This window comes from Salvelinus fontinalis, chromosome 41 (assembly GCF_029448725.1).
Source record: "Salvelinus fontinalis isolate EN_2023a chromosome 41, ASM2944872v1, whole genome shotgun sequence".
NCBI lineage: Eukaryota > Metazoa > Chordata > Actinopteri > Salmoniformes > Salmonidae > Salvelinus > Salvelinus fontinalis.
This window is the reverse complement of record NC_074705.1, coordinates 17,915,073-17,933,277: the sequence shown is the minus strand read 5'-3', so window position 1 is coordinate 17,933,277 and position 18,205 is coordinate 17,915,073. Positions and strand designations below refer to the sequence as shown.

At 43.0% G+C, this 18,205-nt stretch overlaps 1 protein-coding gene across 1 annotated transcript in view; it reads left to right on the top strand.

Annotated features, from left to right (window-relative positions):
• LOC129840428 (parathyroid hormone 2 receptor-like) overlaps positions 1 to 18,205 on the top strand; it is a 91,836-nt gene that overhangs the window by 61,863 nt on the left and 11,768 nt on the right. The window contains exons 10-11 of the mRNA XM_055908317.1: positions 14,443 to 14,537; positions 17,043 to 17,181. Of these exons, the coding sequence (XP_055764292.1) occupies positions 14,443 to 14,537; positions 17,043 to 17,181 (234 nt within the window). The remainder of the gene's footprint in view (positions 1 to 14,442; positions 14,538 to 17,042; positions 17,182 to 18,205) is intronic.

The window sequence follows — 18,205 nt, the reverse complement described above, 5'->3', positions numbered from 1 at the left end:
GTCACCTACAGAACGGTAGAACTACTACAATGAGACAATCTGACCATGTCACCTACAGAACGGTAGAACTACTACAATGAGACAATCTGACCATGTCACCTACAGAACGGTAGAACTACTACAATGAGACAATCTGACCATGTCACCTACAGAACGGTAGAACTACTACAATGAGACAATCTGACCATGTCACCTACAGAACGGTAGAACTACTACAATGAGACAATCTGACCATGTCACCTACAGAACGGTAGAACTACTACAATGAGACAATCTGACCATGTCACCTACAGAACGGTAGAACTACTACAATGAGACAATCTGACCATGTCACCTACAGAACGGTAGAACTACTACAATGAGACAATCTGACCATGTCACCTACAGAACGGTAGAACTACTACAATGAGACAATCTGACCATGTCACCTACAGAACGGTAGAACTACTACAATGAGACAATCTGACCATGTCACCTACAGAACGGTAGAACTACTACAATGAGACAATCTGACCATGTCACCTACAGAACGGTAGAACTACTACAATGAGACAATCTGACCATGTCACCTACAGAACGGTAGAACTACTACAATGAGACAATCTGACCATGTCACCTACAGAACGGTAGAACTACTACAATGAGACAATCTGACCATGTCACCTACAGAACGGTAGAACTACTACAATGAGACAATCTGACCATGTCACCTACAGAACGGTAGAACTACTACAATGAGACAATCTGACCATGTCACCTACAGAACGGTAGAACTACTACAATGAGACAATCTGACCATGTCACCTACAGAACGGTAGAACTACTACAATGAGACAATCTGACCATGTCACCTACAGAACGGTAGAACTACTACAATGAGACAATCTGACCATGTCACCTACAGAACGGTAGAACTACTACAATGAGACAATCTGACCATGTCACCTACAGAACGGTAGAACTACTACAATGAGACAATCTGACCATGTCACCTACAGAACGGTAGAACTACTACAATGAGACAATCTGACCATGTCACCTACAGAACGGTAGAACTACTACAATGAGACAATCTGACCATGTCACCTACAGAACGGTAGAACTACTACAATGAGACAATCTGACCATGTCACCTACAGAACGGTAGAACTACTACAATGAGACAATCTGACCATGTCACCTACAGAACGGTAGAACTACTACAATGAGACAATCTGACCATGTCACCTACAGAACGGTAGAACTACTACAATGAGACAATCTGACCATGTCACCTACAGAACGGTAGAACTACTACAATGAGACCAATGAGACAATCTGACCATGTCACCTACAGAACGGTAGAACTACTACAATGAGACAATCTGACCATGTCACCTACAGAACGGTAGAACTACTACAATGAGACAATCTGACCATGTCACCTACAGAACGGTAGAACTACTACAATGAGACAATCTGACCATGTCACCTACAGAACGGTAGAACTACTACAATGAGACAATCTGACCATGTCACCTACAGAACGGTAGAACTACTACAATGAGACAATCTGACCATGTCACCTACAGAACGGTAGAACTACTACAATGAGACAAGCTCTGACCATGTCACCTACAGAACGGTAGAACTACTACAATGAGACAATCTGACCATGTCACCTACAGAACGGTAGAACTACTACAATGAGACCAATGGACAATCTGACCATGTCACCTACAGAACGGTAGAACTACTACAATGAGACAATCTGACCATGTCACCTACAGAACGGTAGAACTACTACAATGAGACAATCTGACCATGTCACCTACAGAACGGTAGAACTACTACAATGAGACAATCTGACCATGTCACCTACAGAACGGTAGAACTACTACAATGAGACAATCTGACCATGTCACCTACAGAACGGTAGAACTACTACAATGAGACAATCTGACCATGTCACCTACAGAACGGTAGAACTACTACAATGAGACAATCTGACCATGTCACCTACAGAACGGTAGAACTACTACAATGAGACAATCTGACCATGTCACCTACAGAACGGTAGAACTACTACAATGAGACAATCTGACCATGTCACCTACAGAACGGTAGAACTACTACAATGAGACAATCTGACCATGTCACCTACAGAACGGTAGAACTACTACAATGAGACAATCTGACCATGTCACCTACAGAACGGTAGAACTACTACAATGAGACAATCTGACCATGTCACCTACAGAACGGTAGAACTACTACAATGAGACAATCTGACCATGTCACCTACAGAACGGTAGAACTACTACAATGAGACAATCTGACCATGTCACCTACAGAACGGTAGAACTACTACAATGAGACAATCTGACCATGTCACCTACAGAACGGTAGAACTACTACAATGAGACAATCTGACCATGTCACCTACAGAACGGTAGAACTACTACAATGAGACAATCTGACCATGTCACCTACAGAACGGTAGAACTACTACAATGAGACAATCTGACCATGTCACCTACAGAACGGTAGAACTACTACAATGAGACAATCTGACCATGTCACCTACAGAACGGTAGAACTACTACAATGAGACAATCTGACCATGTCACCTACAGAACGGTAGAACTACTACAATGAGACAATCTGACCATGTCACCTACAGAACGGTAGAACTACTACAATGAGACAATGGACATCTGACCATGTCACCTACAGAACGGTAGAACTACTACAATGAGACAATCTGACCATGTCACCTACAGAACGGTAGAACTACTACAATGAGACAATCTGACCATGTCACCTACAGAACGGTAGAACTACTACAATGAGACAATCTGACCATGTCACCTACAGAACGGTAGAACTACTACAATGAGACAATCTGACCATGTCACCTACAGAACGGTAGAACTACTACAATGAGACAATCTGACCATGTCACCTACAGAACGGTAGAACTACTACAATGAGACAATCTGACCATGTCACCTACAGAACGGTAGAACTACTACAATGAGACAATCTGACCATGTCACCTACAGAACGGTAGAACTACTACAATGAGACAATCTGACCATGTCACCTACAGAACGGTAGAACTACTACAATGAGACAATCTGACCATGTCACCTACAGAACGGTAGAACTACTACAATGAGACAATCTGACCATGTCACCTACAGAACGGTAGAACTACTACAATGAGACAATCTGACCATGTCACCTACAGAACGGTAGAACTACTACAATGAGACAATCTGACCATGTCACCTACAGAACGGTAGAACTACTACAATGAGACAATCTGACCATGTCACCTACAGAACGGTAGAACTACTACAATGAGACAATCTGACCATGTCACCTACAGAACGGTAGAACTACTACAATGAGACAATCTGACCATGTCACCTACAGAACGGTAGAACTACTACAATGAGACAATCTGACCATGTCACCTACAGAACGGTAGAACTACTACAATGAGACAATCTGACCATGTCACCTACAGAACGGTAGAACTACTACAATGAGACAATCTGACCATGTCACCTACAGAACGGTAGAACTACTACAATGAGACAATCTGACCATGTCACCTACAGAACGGTAGAACTACTACAATGAGACAATCTGACCATGTCACCTACAGAACGGTAGAACTACTACAATGAGACAATCTGACCATGTCACCTACAGAACGGTAGAACTACTACAATGAGACAATCTGACCATGTCACCTACAGAACGGTAGAACTACTACAATGAGACAATCTGACCATGTCACCTACAGAACGGTAGAACTACTACAATGAGACAATCTGACCATGTCACCTACAGAACGGTAGAACTACTACAATGAGACAATCTGACCATGTCACCTACAGAACGGTAGAACTACTACAATGAGACAATCTGACCATGTCACCTACAGAACGGTAGAACTACTACAATGAGACAATCTGACCATGTCACCTACAGAACGGTAGAACTACTACAATGAGACAATCTGACCATGTCACCTACAGAACGGTAGAACTACTACAATGAGACAATCTGACCATGTCACCTACAGAACGGTAGAACTACTACAATGAGACAATCTGACCATGTCACCTACAGAACGGTAGAACTACTACAATGAGACAATCTGACCATGTCACCTACAGAACGGTAGAACTACTACAATGAGACAATCTGACCATGTCACCTACAGAACGGTAGAACTACTACAATGAGACAATCTGACCATGTCACCTACAGAACGGTAGAACTACTACAATGAGACAATCTGACCATGTCACCTACAGAACGGTAGAACTACTACAATGAGACAATCTGACCATGTCACCTACAGAACGGTAGAACTACTACAATGAGACCAATGAGACAATCTGACCATGTCACCTACAGAACGGTAGAACTACTACAATGAGACAATCTGACCATGTCACCTACAGAACGGTAGAACTACTACAATGAGACAATCTGACCATGTCACCTACAGAACGGTAGAACTACTACAATGAGACAATCTGACCATGTCACCTACAGAACGGTAGAACTACTACAATGAGACAATCTGACCATGTCACCTACAGAACGGTAGAACTACTACAATGAGACAATCTGACCATGTCACCTACAGAACGGTAGAACTACTACAATGAGACAATCTGACCATGTCACCTACAGAACGGTAGAACTACTACAATGAGACAATCTGACCATGTCACCTACAGAACGGTAGAACTACTACAATGAGACAATCTGACCATGTCACCTACAGAACGGTAGAACTACTACAATGAGACAATCTGACCATGTCACCTACAGAACGGTAGAACTACTACAATGAGACAATCTGACCATGTCACCTACAGAACGGTAGAACTACTACATGAGCAATGAGACAATCTGACCATGTCACCTACAGAACGGTAGAACTACTACAATGAGACAATCTGACCATGTCACCTACAGAACGGTAGAACTACTACAATGAGACAATCTGACCATGTCACCTACAGAACGGTAGAACTACTACAATGAGACAATCTGACCATGTCACCTACAGAACGGTAGAACTACTACAATGAGACAATCTGACCATGTCACCTACAGAACGGTAGAACTACTACAATGAGACAATCTGACCATGTCACCTACAGAACGGTAGAACTACTACAATGAGACAATCTGACCATGTCACCTACAGAACGGTAGAACTACTACAATGAGACAATCTGACCATGTCACCTACAGAACGGTAGAACTACTACAATGAGACAATCTGACCATGTCACCTACAGAACGGTAGAACTACTACAATGAGACAATCTGACCATGTCACCTACAGAACGGTAGAACTACTACATGACAATGAGACAATCTGACCATGTCACCTACAGAACGGTAGAACTACTACAATGAGACAATCTGACCATGTCACCTACAGAACGGTAGAACTACTACAATGAGACAATCTGACCATGTCACCTACAGAACGGTAGAACTACTACAATGAGACAATCTGACCATGTCACCTACAGAACGGTAGAACTACTACAATGAGACAATCTGACCATGTCACCTACAGAACGGTAGAACTACTACAATGAGACAATCTGACCATGTCACCTACAGAACGGTAGAACTACTACAATGAGACAATCTGACCATGTCACCTACAGAACGGTAGAACTACTACAATGAGACAATCTGACCATGTCACCTACAGAACGGTAGAACTACTACAATGAGACAATCTGACCATGTCACCTACAGAACGGTAGAACTACTACAATGAGACAATCTGACCATGTCACCTACAGAACGGTAGAACTACTACAATGAGACAATCTGACCATGTCACCTACAGAACGGTAGAACTACTACAATGAGACAATCTGACCATGTCACCTACAGAACGGTAGAACTACTACAATGAGACAATCTGACCATGTCACCTACAGAACGGTAGAACTACTACAATGAGACAATCTGACCATGTCACCTACAGAACGGTAGAACTACTACAATGAGACAATCTGACCATGTCACCTACAGAACGGTAGAACTACTACAATGAGACAATCTGACCATGTCACCTACAGAACGGTAGAACTACTACAATGAGACAATCTGACCATGTCACCTACAGAACGGTAGAACTACTACAATGAGACAATCTGACCATGTCACCTACAGAACGGTAGAACTACTACAATGAGACAATCTGACCATGTCACCTACAGAACGGTAGAACTACTACAATGAGACAATCTGACCATGTCACCTACAGAACGGTAGAACTACTACAATGAGACAATCTGACCATGTCACCTACAGAACGGTAGAACTACTACAATGAGACAATCTGACCATGTCACCTACAGAACGGTAGAACTACTACAATGAGACAATCTGACCATGTCACCTACAGAACGGTAGAACTACTACAATGAGACAATCTGACCATGTCACCTACAGAACGGTAGAACTACTACAATGAGACACAATGAGACAATCTGACCATGTCACCTACAGAACGGTAGAACTACTACAATGAGACAATCTGACCATGTCACCTACAGAACGGTAGAACTACTACAATGAGACAATCTGACCATGTCACCTACAGAACGGTAGAACTACTACAATGAGACAATCTGACCATGTCACCTACAGAACGGTAGAACTACTACAATGAGACAATCTGACCATGTCACCTACAGAACGGTAGAACTACTACAATGAGACAATCTGACCATGTCACCTACAGAACGGTAGAACTACTACAATGAGACAATCTGACCATGTCACCTACAGAACGGTAGAACTACTACAATGAGACAATCTGACCATGTCACCTACAGAACGGTAGAACTACTACAATGAGACAATCTGACCATGTCACCTACAGAACGGTAGAACTACTACAATGAGACAATCTGACCATGTCACCTACAGAACGGTAGAACTACTACAATGAGACACAATGAGACAATCTGACCATGTCACCTACAGAACGGTAGAACTACTACAATGAGACACAATGAGACAATCTGACCATGTCACCTACAGAACGGTAGAACTACTACAATGAGACAATCTGACCATGTCACCTACAGAACGGTAGAACTACTACAATGAGACAATCTGACCATGTCACCTACAGAACGGTAGAACTACTACAATGAGACAATCTGACCATGTCACCTACAGAACGGTAGAACTACTACAATGAGACAATCTGACCATGTCACCTACAGAACGGTAGAACTACTACAATGAGACAATCTGACCATGTCACCTACAGAACGGTAGAACTACTACAATGAGACAATCTGACCATGTCACCTACAGAACGGTAGAACTACTACAATGAGACAATCTGACCATGTCACCTACAGAACGGTAGAACTACTACAATGAGACAATCTGACCATGTCACCTACAGAACGGTAGAACTACTACAATGAGACAATCTGACCATGTCACCTACAGAACGGTAGAACTACTACAATGAGACAATCTGACCATGTCACCTACAGAACGGTAGAACTACTACAATGAGACAATCTGACCATGTCACCTACAGAACGGTAGAACTACTACAATGAGACAATCTGACCATGTCACCTACAGAACGGTAGAACTACTACAATGAGACAATCTGACCATGTCACCTACAGAACGGTAGAACTACTACAATGAGACAATCTGACCATGTCACCTACAGAACGGTAGAACTACTACAATGAGACAATCTGACCATGTCACCTACAGAACGGTAGAACTACTACAATGAGACAATCTGACCATGTCACCTACAGAACGGTAGAACTACTACAATGAGACAACCTGACCATGTCACCTACAGAACGGTAGAACTACTACAATGAGACAATCTGACCATGTCACCTACAGAACGGTAGAACTACTACAATGAGACACAATGAGACAATCTGACCATGTCACCTACAGAACGGTAGAACTACTACAATGAGACAATCTGACCATGTCACCTACAGAACGGTAGAATTACTACAATGAGACAATCTGACCATGTCATCTACAGAACGGTAGAACTACTACAATGAGACAATCTGACCATGTCACCTACAGAACGGTAGAACTACTACAATGAGACAATCTGACCATGTCACCTACAGAACGGTAGAGCTACTACAATGAGACAATCTGACCATGTCACCTACAGAACGGTAGAACTACTACAATGAGACACAATGAGACAATCTGACCATGTCACCTACAGAACGGTAGAACTACTACAATGAGACAACCTGACCATGTCACCTACAGAACGGTAGAACTACTACAATGAGACACAATGAGACAATCTGACCATGTCACCTACAGAATGGTAGAACTACTACAATGAGACAATCTGACCATGTCACCTACAGAACGGTAGAACTACTACAATGAGACAACCTGACCATGTCACCTACAGAACGGTAGAACTACTACAATGAGACACAATGAGACAATCTGACCATGTCACCTACAGAACGGTAGAACTACTACAATGAGACAATCGAACCATGTCACCTACAGAACGGTAGAACTACTACAATGAGACAATCTGACCATGTCACCTACAGAACGGTAGAACTACTACAATGAGACAATCTGACCATGTCACCTACAGAACGGTAGAACTACTACAATGAGACAATCTGACCATGTCACCTACAGAACGGTAGAACTACTACAATGAGACAATCTGACCATGTCACCTACAGAACGGTAGAACTACTACAATGAGACAATCTGACCATGTCACCTACAGAACGGTAGAACTACTACAATGAGACAATCTGACCATGTCATCTACAGAACGGTAGAACTACTACAATGAGACAATCTGACCATGTCACCTACAGAACGGTAGAACTACTACAATGAGACAATCTGACCATGTCATCTACAGAACGGTAGAACTACTACAATGAGACACTCTGACCATGTCACCTACAGAACGGTAGAACTACTACAATGAGACAATCTGACCATGTCACCTACAGAACGGTAGAACTACTACAATGAGACACAATGAGACAATCTGACCATGTCACCTACAGAACGGTAGAACTACTACAATGAGACAATCTGACCATGTCACCTACAGAACGGTAGAACTACTACAATGAGACAATCTGACCATGTCACCTACAGAACGGTAGAACTACTACAATGAGACACAATGAGACAATCTGACCATGTCATCTACAGAACGGTAGAACTACTACAATGAGACACAATGAGACAATCTGACCATGTCACCTACAGAACGGTAGAACTACTACAATGAGACAATCTGACCATGTCACCTACAGAACGGTAGAACTACTACAATGAGACACAATGAGACAATCTGACCATGTCACCTACAGAACGGTAGAACTACTACAATGAGACAATCTGACCATGTCATCTACAGAACGGTAGAACTACTACAATGAGACACAATGAGACAATCTGACCATGTCACCTACAGAACGGTAGAACTACTACAATGAGACAATCTGACCATGTCACCTACAGAACGGTAGAACTACTACAATGAGACAATCTGACCATGTCACCTACAGAATGGTAGAACTACTACAATGAGACAATCTGACCATGTCACCTACAGAACGGTAGAACTACTACAATGAGACAACCTGACCATGTCACCTACAGAACGGTAGAACTACTACAATGAGACACAATGAGACAATCTGACCATGTCACCTACAGAACGGTAGAACTACTACAATGAGACAATCTGACCATGTCACCTACAGAACGGTAGAACTACTACAATGAGACAATCTGACCATGTCACCTACAGAACGGTAGAACTACTACAATGAGACAATCTGACCATGTCACCTACAGAACGGTAGAACTACTACAATGAGACAATCTGACCATGTCACCTACAGAACGGTAGAACTCACTGCACAATGAGACAATCTGACCATGTCACCTACAGAACGGTAGAACTACTACAATGAGACAATCTGACCATGTCACCTACAGAACGGTAGAACTACTACAATGAGACAATCTGACCATGTCACCTACAGAACGGTAGAACTACTACAATGAGACAATCTGACCATGTCACCTACAGAACGGTAGAACTACTACAATGAGACAATCTGACCATGTCACCTACAGAACGGTAGAACTACTACAATGAGACAATCTGACCATGTCACCTACAGAACGGTAGAACTACTACAATGAGACACAATGAGACAATCTGACCATGTCACCTACAGAACGGTAGAACTACTACAATGAGACAATCTGACCATGTCATCTACAGAACGGTAGAACTACTACAATGAGACACAATGAGACAATCTGACCATGTCACCTACAGAACGGTAGAACTACTACAATGAGACAATCTGACCATGTCACCTACAGAACGGTAGAACTACTACAATGAGACAATCTGACCATGTCACCTACAGAACGGTAGAACTACTACAATGAGACAATCTGACCATGTCACCTACAGAACGGTAGAACTACTACAATGAGACAATCTGACCATGTCACCTACAGAACGGTAGAACTACTACAATGAGACAATCTGACCATGTCACCTACAGAACGGTAGAACTACTACAATGAGACACAATGAGACAATCTGACCATGTCACCTACAGAACGGTAGAACTACTACAATGAGACAATCTGACCATGTCACCTACAGAACGGTAGAACTACTACAATGAGACAATCTGACCATGTCATCTACAGAACGGTAGAACTACTACAATGAGACAATCTGACCATGTCACCTACAGAACGGTAGAACTACTACAATGAGACACAATGAGACAATCTGACCATGTCACCTACAGAACGGTAGAACTACTACAATGAGACAATCTGACCATGTCACCTACAGAACGGTAGAACTACTACAATGAGACAATCTGACCATGTCACCTACAGAACGGTAGAACTACTACAATGAGACAATCTGACCATGTCACCTACAGAACGGTAGAACTACTACAATGAGACAATCTGACCATGTCACCTACAGAACGGTAGAACTACTACAATGAGACAATCTGACCATGTCACCTACAGAACGGTAGAACTACTACAATGAGACACAATGAGACAATCTGACCATGTCACCTACAGAACGGTAGAACTACTACAATGAGACAATCTGACCATGTCACCTACAGAACGGTAGAACTACTACAATGAGACAATCTGACCATGTCACCTACAGAACGGTAGAACTACTACAATGAGACAATCTGACCATGTCACCTACAGAACGGTAGAGCTACTACAATGAGACAATCTGACCATGTCACCTACAGAACGGTAGAACTACTACAATGAGACAATCTGACCATGTCACCTACAGAACGGTAGAACTACTACAATGAGACAATCTGACCATGTCACCTACAGAACGGTAGAACTACTACAATGAGACAATCTGACCATGTCACCTACAGAACGGTAGAACTACTACAATGAGACAATCTGACCATGTCACCTACAGAACGGTAGAACTACTACAATGAGACAATCTGACCATGTCACCTACAGAACGGTAGAACTACTACAATGAGACACAATGAGACAATCTGACCATGTCACCTACAGAACGGTAGAACTACTACAATGAGACAATCTGACCATGTCACCTACAGAACGGTAGAACTACTACAATGAGACAATCTGACCATGTCACCTACAGAACGGTAGAACTACTACAATGAGACACAATGAGACAATCTGACCATGTCACCTACAGAACGGTAGAACTACTACAATGAGACAATCTGACCATGTCACCTACAGAACGGTAGAACTACTACAATGAGACACAATGAGACAATCTGACCATGTCACCTACAGAACGGTAGAACTACTACAATGAGACAATCTGACCATGTCACCTACAGAACGGTAGAACTACTACAATGAGACAATCTGACCATGTCATCTACAGAACGGTAGAACTACTACAATGAGACAATCTGACCATGTCACCTACAGAACGGTAGAACTACTACAATGAGACAATCTGACCATGTCACCTACAGAACGGTAGAACTACTACAATGAGACACTCTGACCATGTCACCTACAGAACGGTAGAACTACTACAATGAGACAATCTGACCATGTCACCTACAGAACGGTAGAACTACTACAATGAGACAATCTGACCATGTCACCTACAGAACGGTAGAACTACTACAATGAGACAATCTGACCATGTCACCTACAGAACGGTAGAACTACTACAATGAGACAATCTGACCATGTCACCTACAGAACGGTAGAACTACTACAATGAGACAATCTGACCATGTCACCTACAGAATGGTAGAACTACTACAATGAGACAATCTGACCATGTCACCTACAGAACGGTAGAACTACTACAATGAGACAATCTGACCATGTCATCTACAGAACGGTAGAACTACTACAATGAGACAATCTGACCATGTCACCTACAGAACGGTAGAACTACTACAATGAGACACAATGAGACAATCTGACCATGTCACCTACAGAACGGTAGAACTACTACAATGAGACAATCTGACCATGTCACCTACAGAACGGTAGAACTACTACAATGAGACAATCTGACCATGTCATCTACAGAACGGTAGAACTACTACAATGAGACAATCTGACCATGTCACCTACAGAACGGTAGAACTACTACAATGAGACACAATGAGACAATCTGACCATGTCACCTACAGAACGGTAGAACTACTACAATGAGACAATCTGACCATGTCACCTACAGAACGGTAGAACTACTACAATGAGACAATCTGACCATGTCACCTACAGAATGGTAGAACTACTACAATGAGACACAATGAGACAATCTGACCATGTCACCTACAGAACGGTAGAACTACTACAATGAGACAATCTGACCATGTCACCTACAGAACGGTAGAACTACTACAATGAGACAATCTGACCATGTCACCTACAGAACGGTAGAACTACTACAATGAGACAATCTGACCATGTCACCTACAGAACGGTAGAACTACTACAATGAGACACAATGAGACAATCTGACCATGTCACCTACAGAACGGTAGAACTACTACAATGAGACAATCTGACCATGTCACCTACAGAACGGTAGAACTACTACAATGAGACAATCTGACCATGTCACCTACAGAACGGTAGAACTACTACAATGAGACAATCTGACCATGTCACCTACAGAACGGTAGAACTACTACAATGAGACACAATGAGACAATCTGACCATGTCACCTACAGAATGGTAGAACTACTACAATGAGACACAATGAGACAATCTGACCATGTCACCTACAGAACGGTAGAACTACTACAATGAGACAATCTGACCATGTCACCTACAGAACGGTAGAACTACTACAATGAGACAATCTGACCATGTCATCTACAGAATGGTAGAACTACTACAATGAGACAATCTGACCATGTCATCTACAGAACGGTAGAACTACTACAATGAGACACAATGAGACAATCTGACCATGTCACCTACAGAACGGTAGAACTACTACAATGAGACAATCTGACCATGTCACCTACAGAACGGTAGAACTACTACAATGAGACAATCTGACCATGTCACCTACAGAACGGTAGAACTACTACAATGAGACAATCTGACCATGTCACCTACAGAACGGTAGAACTACTACAATGAGACACAATGAGACAATCTGACCATGTCACCTACAGAATGGTAGAACTACTACAATGAGACACAATGAGACAATCTGACCATGTCACCTACAGAACGGTAGAACTACTACAATGAGACACTCTGACCATGTCACCTACAGAACGGTAGAACTACTACAATGAGACAATCTGACCATGTCACCTACAGAACGGTAGAACTACTACAATGAGACAATCTGACCATGTCACCTACAGAACGGTAGAACTACTACAATGAGACAATCTGACCATGTCACCTACAGAACGGTAGAACTACTACAATGAGACACAATGAGACAATCTGACCATGTCACCTACAGAACGGTAGAACTACTACAATGAGACAATCTGACCATGTCACCTACAGAACGGTAGAACTACTACAATGAGACAATCTGACCATGTCACCTACAGAACGGTAGAACTACTACAATGAGACACTCTGACCATGTCACCTACAGAACGGTAGAACTACTACAATGAGACAATCTGACCATGTCACCTACAGAATGGTAGAACTACTACAATGAGACAATCTGACCATGTCACCTACAGAACGGTAGAACTACTACAATGAGACACAATGAGACAATCTGACCATGTCACCTACAGAACGGTAGAACTACTACAATGAGCATTGAATCGTGCTTGTTTTGATTTGATTTTCAGCTCAACTTTATTTTGTTTGTGAATATTGTGAGAGTGCTGGCCACAAAAATCAGAGAGACAAATGCTGGGAGATTTGACACTCGGAAGCAATGCAGGTAGGGTTGATGTCTCATTAGTGCCTTGTTGCTTTAGTCAATCTCATTTATGTGATTTTGTAGGAAAAAACATTAGATATTGTAAATACCACTTTTCAGTAAATGTGCCTTTTTTATATAAATATCATATTCTAAATGTGCCTTTGAGTTAACTCATTTTCTTTTATATTCACGATCCATTTGTTTATGTTTGCAAACACGTCATCTACTGAGGCTGAGGATACAGGCTGTGTTATGAATTTAAAGCGGGTTCATCTGTGTCCCGAAACCCTGAAGGCAGCTTAGCTGTTGAAATGTTGGGATTTTATTAAATGTATTGTGTCGTAGCCATGAGAGAATGCATATTTTATTTTCTAATATGTGTTTTGGAAAAGATTAATTGAACATGACTCCCATAATGCATTACGGTCAGGCAAAAAGCTTATTTTTACATCAATACGCAGTCTGAACCAGGTGTTTGATACCAATCCATTGACTCCGTTCCTGCCATTATTATGAGACGTCCTCCCCTCAGCAGCCTCCACTGGTCTATTAAAGCCAGTTGTGGGCGGCGGGTAGCCTAGCGGTTAAAAGCGTTGGGCCAGGAACCATTTCGGGAGAGAACATTCCGTGGCTGGGGTGAGTGGGGTCCTTGATGATGCTGCTGGACTTCCTGACTACTCTGTTCACTGCAGAGGTTGACAGCTCAGTGTCCCAGCTGCAGTGTTTGTACACGCTCTTCTCATATCTAAGTGCAAGACACATTTTGACATTCTGTGAAGCCATCCCTATAGGGCTGCCTGAGTCTTTGTTTAATTCCCACTCCTGTCTGGGGTAATGTGTTGGTTGGCAGGTCTGTGCCGAGGCTGAAGGCTGAGGGGTTAACCCTCCTGTCAGTCATTAGTAAACAGACACGACATCAGATCCAGGTTGTCTCTTGAGCCGCTCCATTCCCACAGGTGTAGATAGGATTATCACTGATAAGGCTATGGTCAAAAGTAGTGCACAATATAGGGAATGTAGACGGTTTTCCTCTTGCTCTCTCCCTCACTCTACTTCATCTAACTCTTTCTCTAGCTGTGATTTATTCCATTTTTTTTAAACTGCTGAGTGTCTTTGAACAATTTAGATGCAAAGGTTGGCTCGATATTGATGTTAACGTGCAGATTGCAATGTGTAATCATCCTTGGCTATTGACATTTGTATCACAAATCTGTTGAGGGGATTGTTTTTGGAAAGTGCTCAAGGGAGTAGTGCTTGACTCGGGCCGGAGCTCACCGGAGCGGAGTACCGGCACCTGAAATGTTCTGCTGCTTGAGCTCCTCTTCCTCTTATAGAATATTACCTCAAACTTAATGCGGAACTCCTGCACCTAAATGTAAACAATACCGGCACCCAAAATGAGTACTGGCATATATTTCAGTCCAAGTCAAGCACTGCAAGGGACTGTCAGATAATTGAACTTCTTGGCAGCCATCTTTATTTTAGCTCGATGCATGTGGTTGAGCTTGACCCATGTCTTTTCCATCCTGTCCCTCTCAAACCCCATCACCACCACATGCACTTTTCCGGACACACATCACATGCACTTTTCCAGTCACACATCGCATGCACTTTAACGCACACGAAACGCATGCACGTTTCCGGACTCGTAACGCATGCACTTTTCCGGACACGTAATGCATGCACTTTCCTGGACACGAAACGCATGCACTTTTCCGGACACGTAGCCCATGCACTTTACCAGACACGTAGCGCATGCACTTTACCAGACACGTAGCGCATGCACTTTTCCGGACACGTAACGCATGCACTTTACCAGACACGTAGCCCATGCACTTTACCAGACACGTAGCGCATGCACTTTACCAGACACGTAGCGCATGCACTTTACCAGACACGTAGTGCATGCACTTTACCAGACACGTAGTGCATGCACTTTACCAGACACGTAGCGCATGCACTTTACCAGACACGTAGTGCATGCACTTTACCAGACACGTAGCGCATGCACTTTACCAGACACGTAGCGCATGCACTTTACCAGACACGTAGCGCATGCACTTTACCAGACACGTAGCGCATGCACTTTACCAGACACGTAGTGCATGCACTTTACCAGACACATAACGCATGCACTTTACCGGACACGTAGCGCATGCACTTTACCGGACACATAACGCATGCACTTTACCAGACACGTAGCGCATGCACTTTACCGGACACATATCATGGACAGTACGCTTTCTCATACAGCCTAATGCAGGGGTGTCAAACTCAATCCCTTGTACTTGATTGATCAATCATTCATTGGTCATTGATTAAGAACTCCCCTCAGCCAGTTGTATAGATCTTAAATGGACACAATTTAAATGGAAAAAACAAAAATCAGCAGACACAGCCCTCCAGAGATTGATTTTGCCTGCCCTGGCCTTATGTTCTGTATTGTATTAGATTTTTGTCTGATGCTGCACAAAGGATTCCCTCATAATAGGATTATACAGTTTTCTACTGTCTCTTTTACAGGAAACTGGCTAAGTCCACTCTAGTGCTGGTGCTGGTGTTCGGGGTCCACTACATAGTGTTTGTGGGCATGCCACACTCGTTCAAAGGGGTCGGATGGGAGGTCCGAATGTACTGTGAGCTCTTTTTCAACTCTTTCCAGGTGCTTGCATTCACCCCAATTGGGGATCCTGCTTTGTATTGCATGTAAAATACACATTTACATAAGTACTCAGATCCTTTGCTATGAGACTCGAAATTGAGCTCAGGTGAATCTTGTTTCCATTGATCATCCTTAAGATGTTTCTAAAATTTGATTGGAGTCCATCTGTGGTAAGTTCAATTGATTGGACATGATTTGGAAAGGCACATCTGTCTATATTGGCTCCCACGGTTGACTGTGCATGTCAGAGCAAAAACCAAGCCATGAGGTCGAAGGAATTGTCCGTAGAGCTACGAGACAGGATTGTGTCGAGACACAGATCTGGGGAAGGGTGCAAAAAAATGTCTGCAGCATTGAAGGTCCCCAAGAACACAGTGGCCTCCATCATTCTAAAATGGATGAAGTTTGGAACCACCAAGACTCTTCCTAGAGCTGGGCCCTCGGCCAAATTGAGCAATCACGGGGAGAAGGGCCTTGGTCAGGGAGTTGACCAAGAACCCAATGGTCACTCTGACAGAGCTCCAGAGTTCCTCTGTGGAGACCTTCCAGAAGGACAACCATCTCTGCAGCACTCCACCAATCAGGCTTTAATGGTAGAGTGGCAAGATGGAAACCACTCCTCAGTAAAAGGCACATGACAGCCCGCTTGGAGTTTGCCAAAAGGCACTTAAAGGACATGAGAAACGAGATTCTCTGGTCTGATGAAACCAAGATTGAACTCTTTGGCCTGAATGCCAAGCGTCACGTCTGGAGGAAACCTGTCACCATCTCTACGGTGAAGCATGGTGGTGGCAGCATCATCCCTTTCACATGAATGGTGCCAGCGGAGATGGCTGCCATTTTACAGTCCCCTAACCAATTGTGCTATTGCGTGGGTTTTTTCGCAACTTATTTTGTACATAATATTTCTGCCACCGTCTCTTATGACCGAAAAGAGCTTGTAGAAATCAGGACAGCGATTACTCACCCCGTACTGGAAGAAGATTCTTTCAATAACAAGTCAGATGCGACGGATTTACTCCAG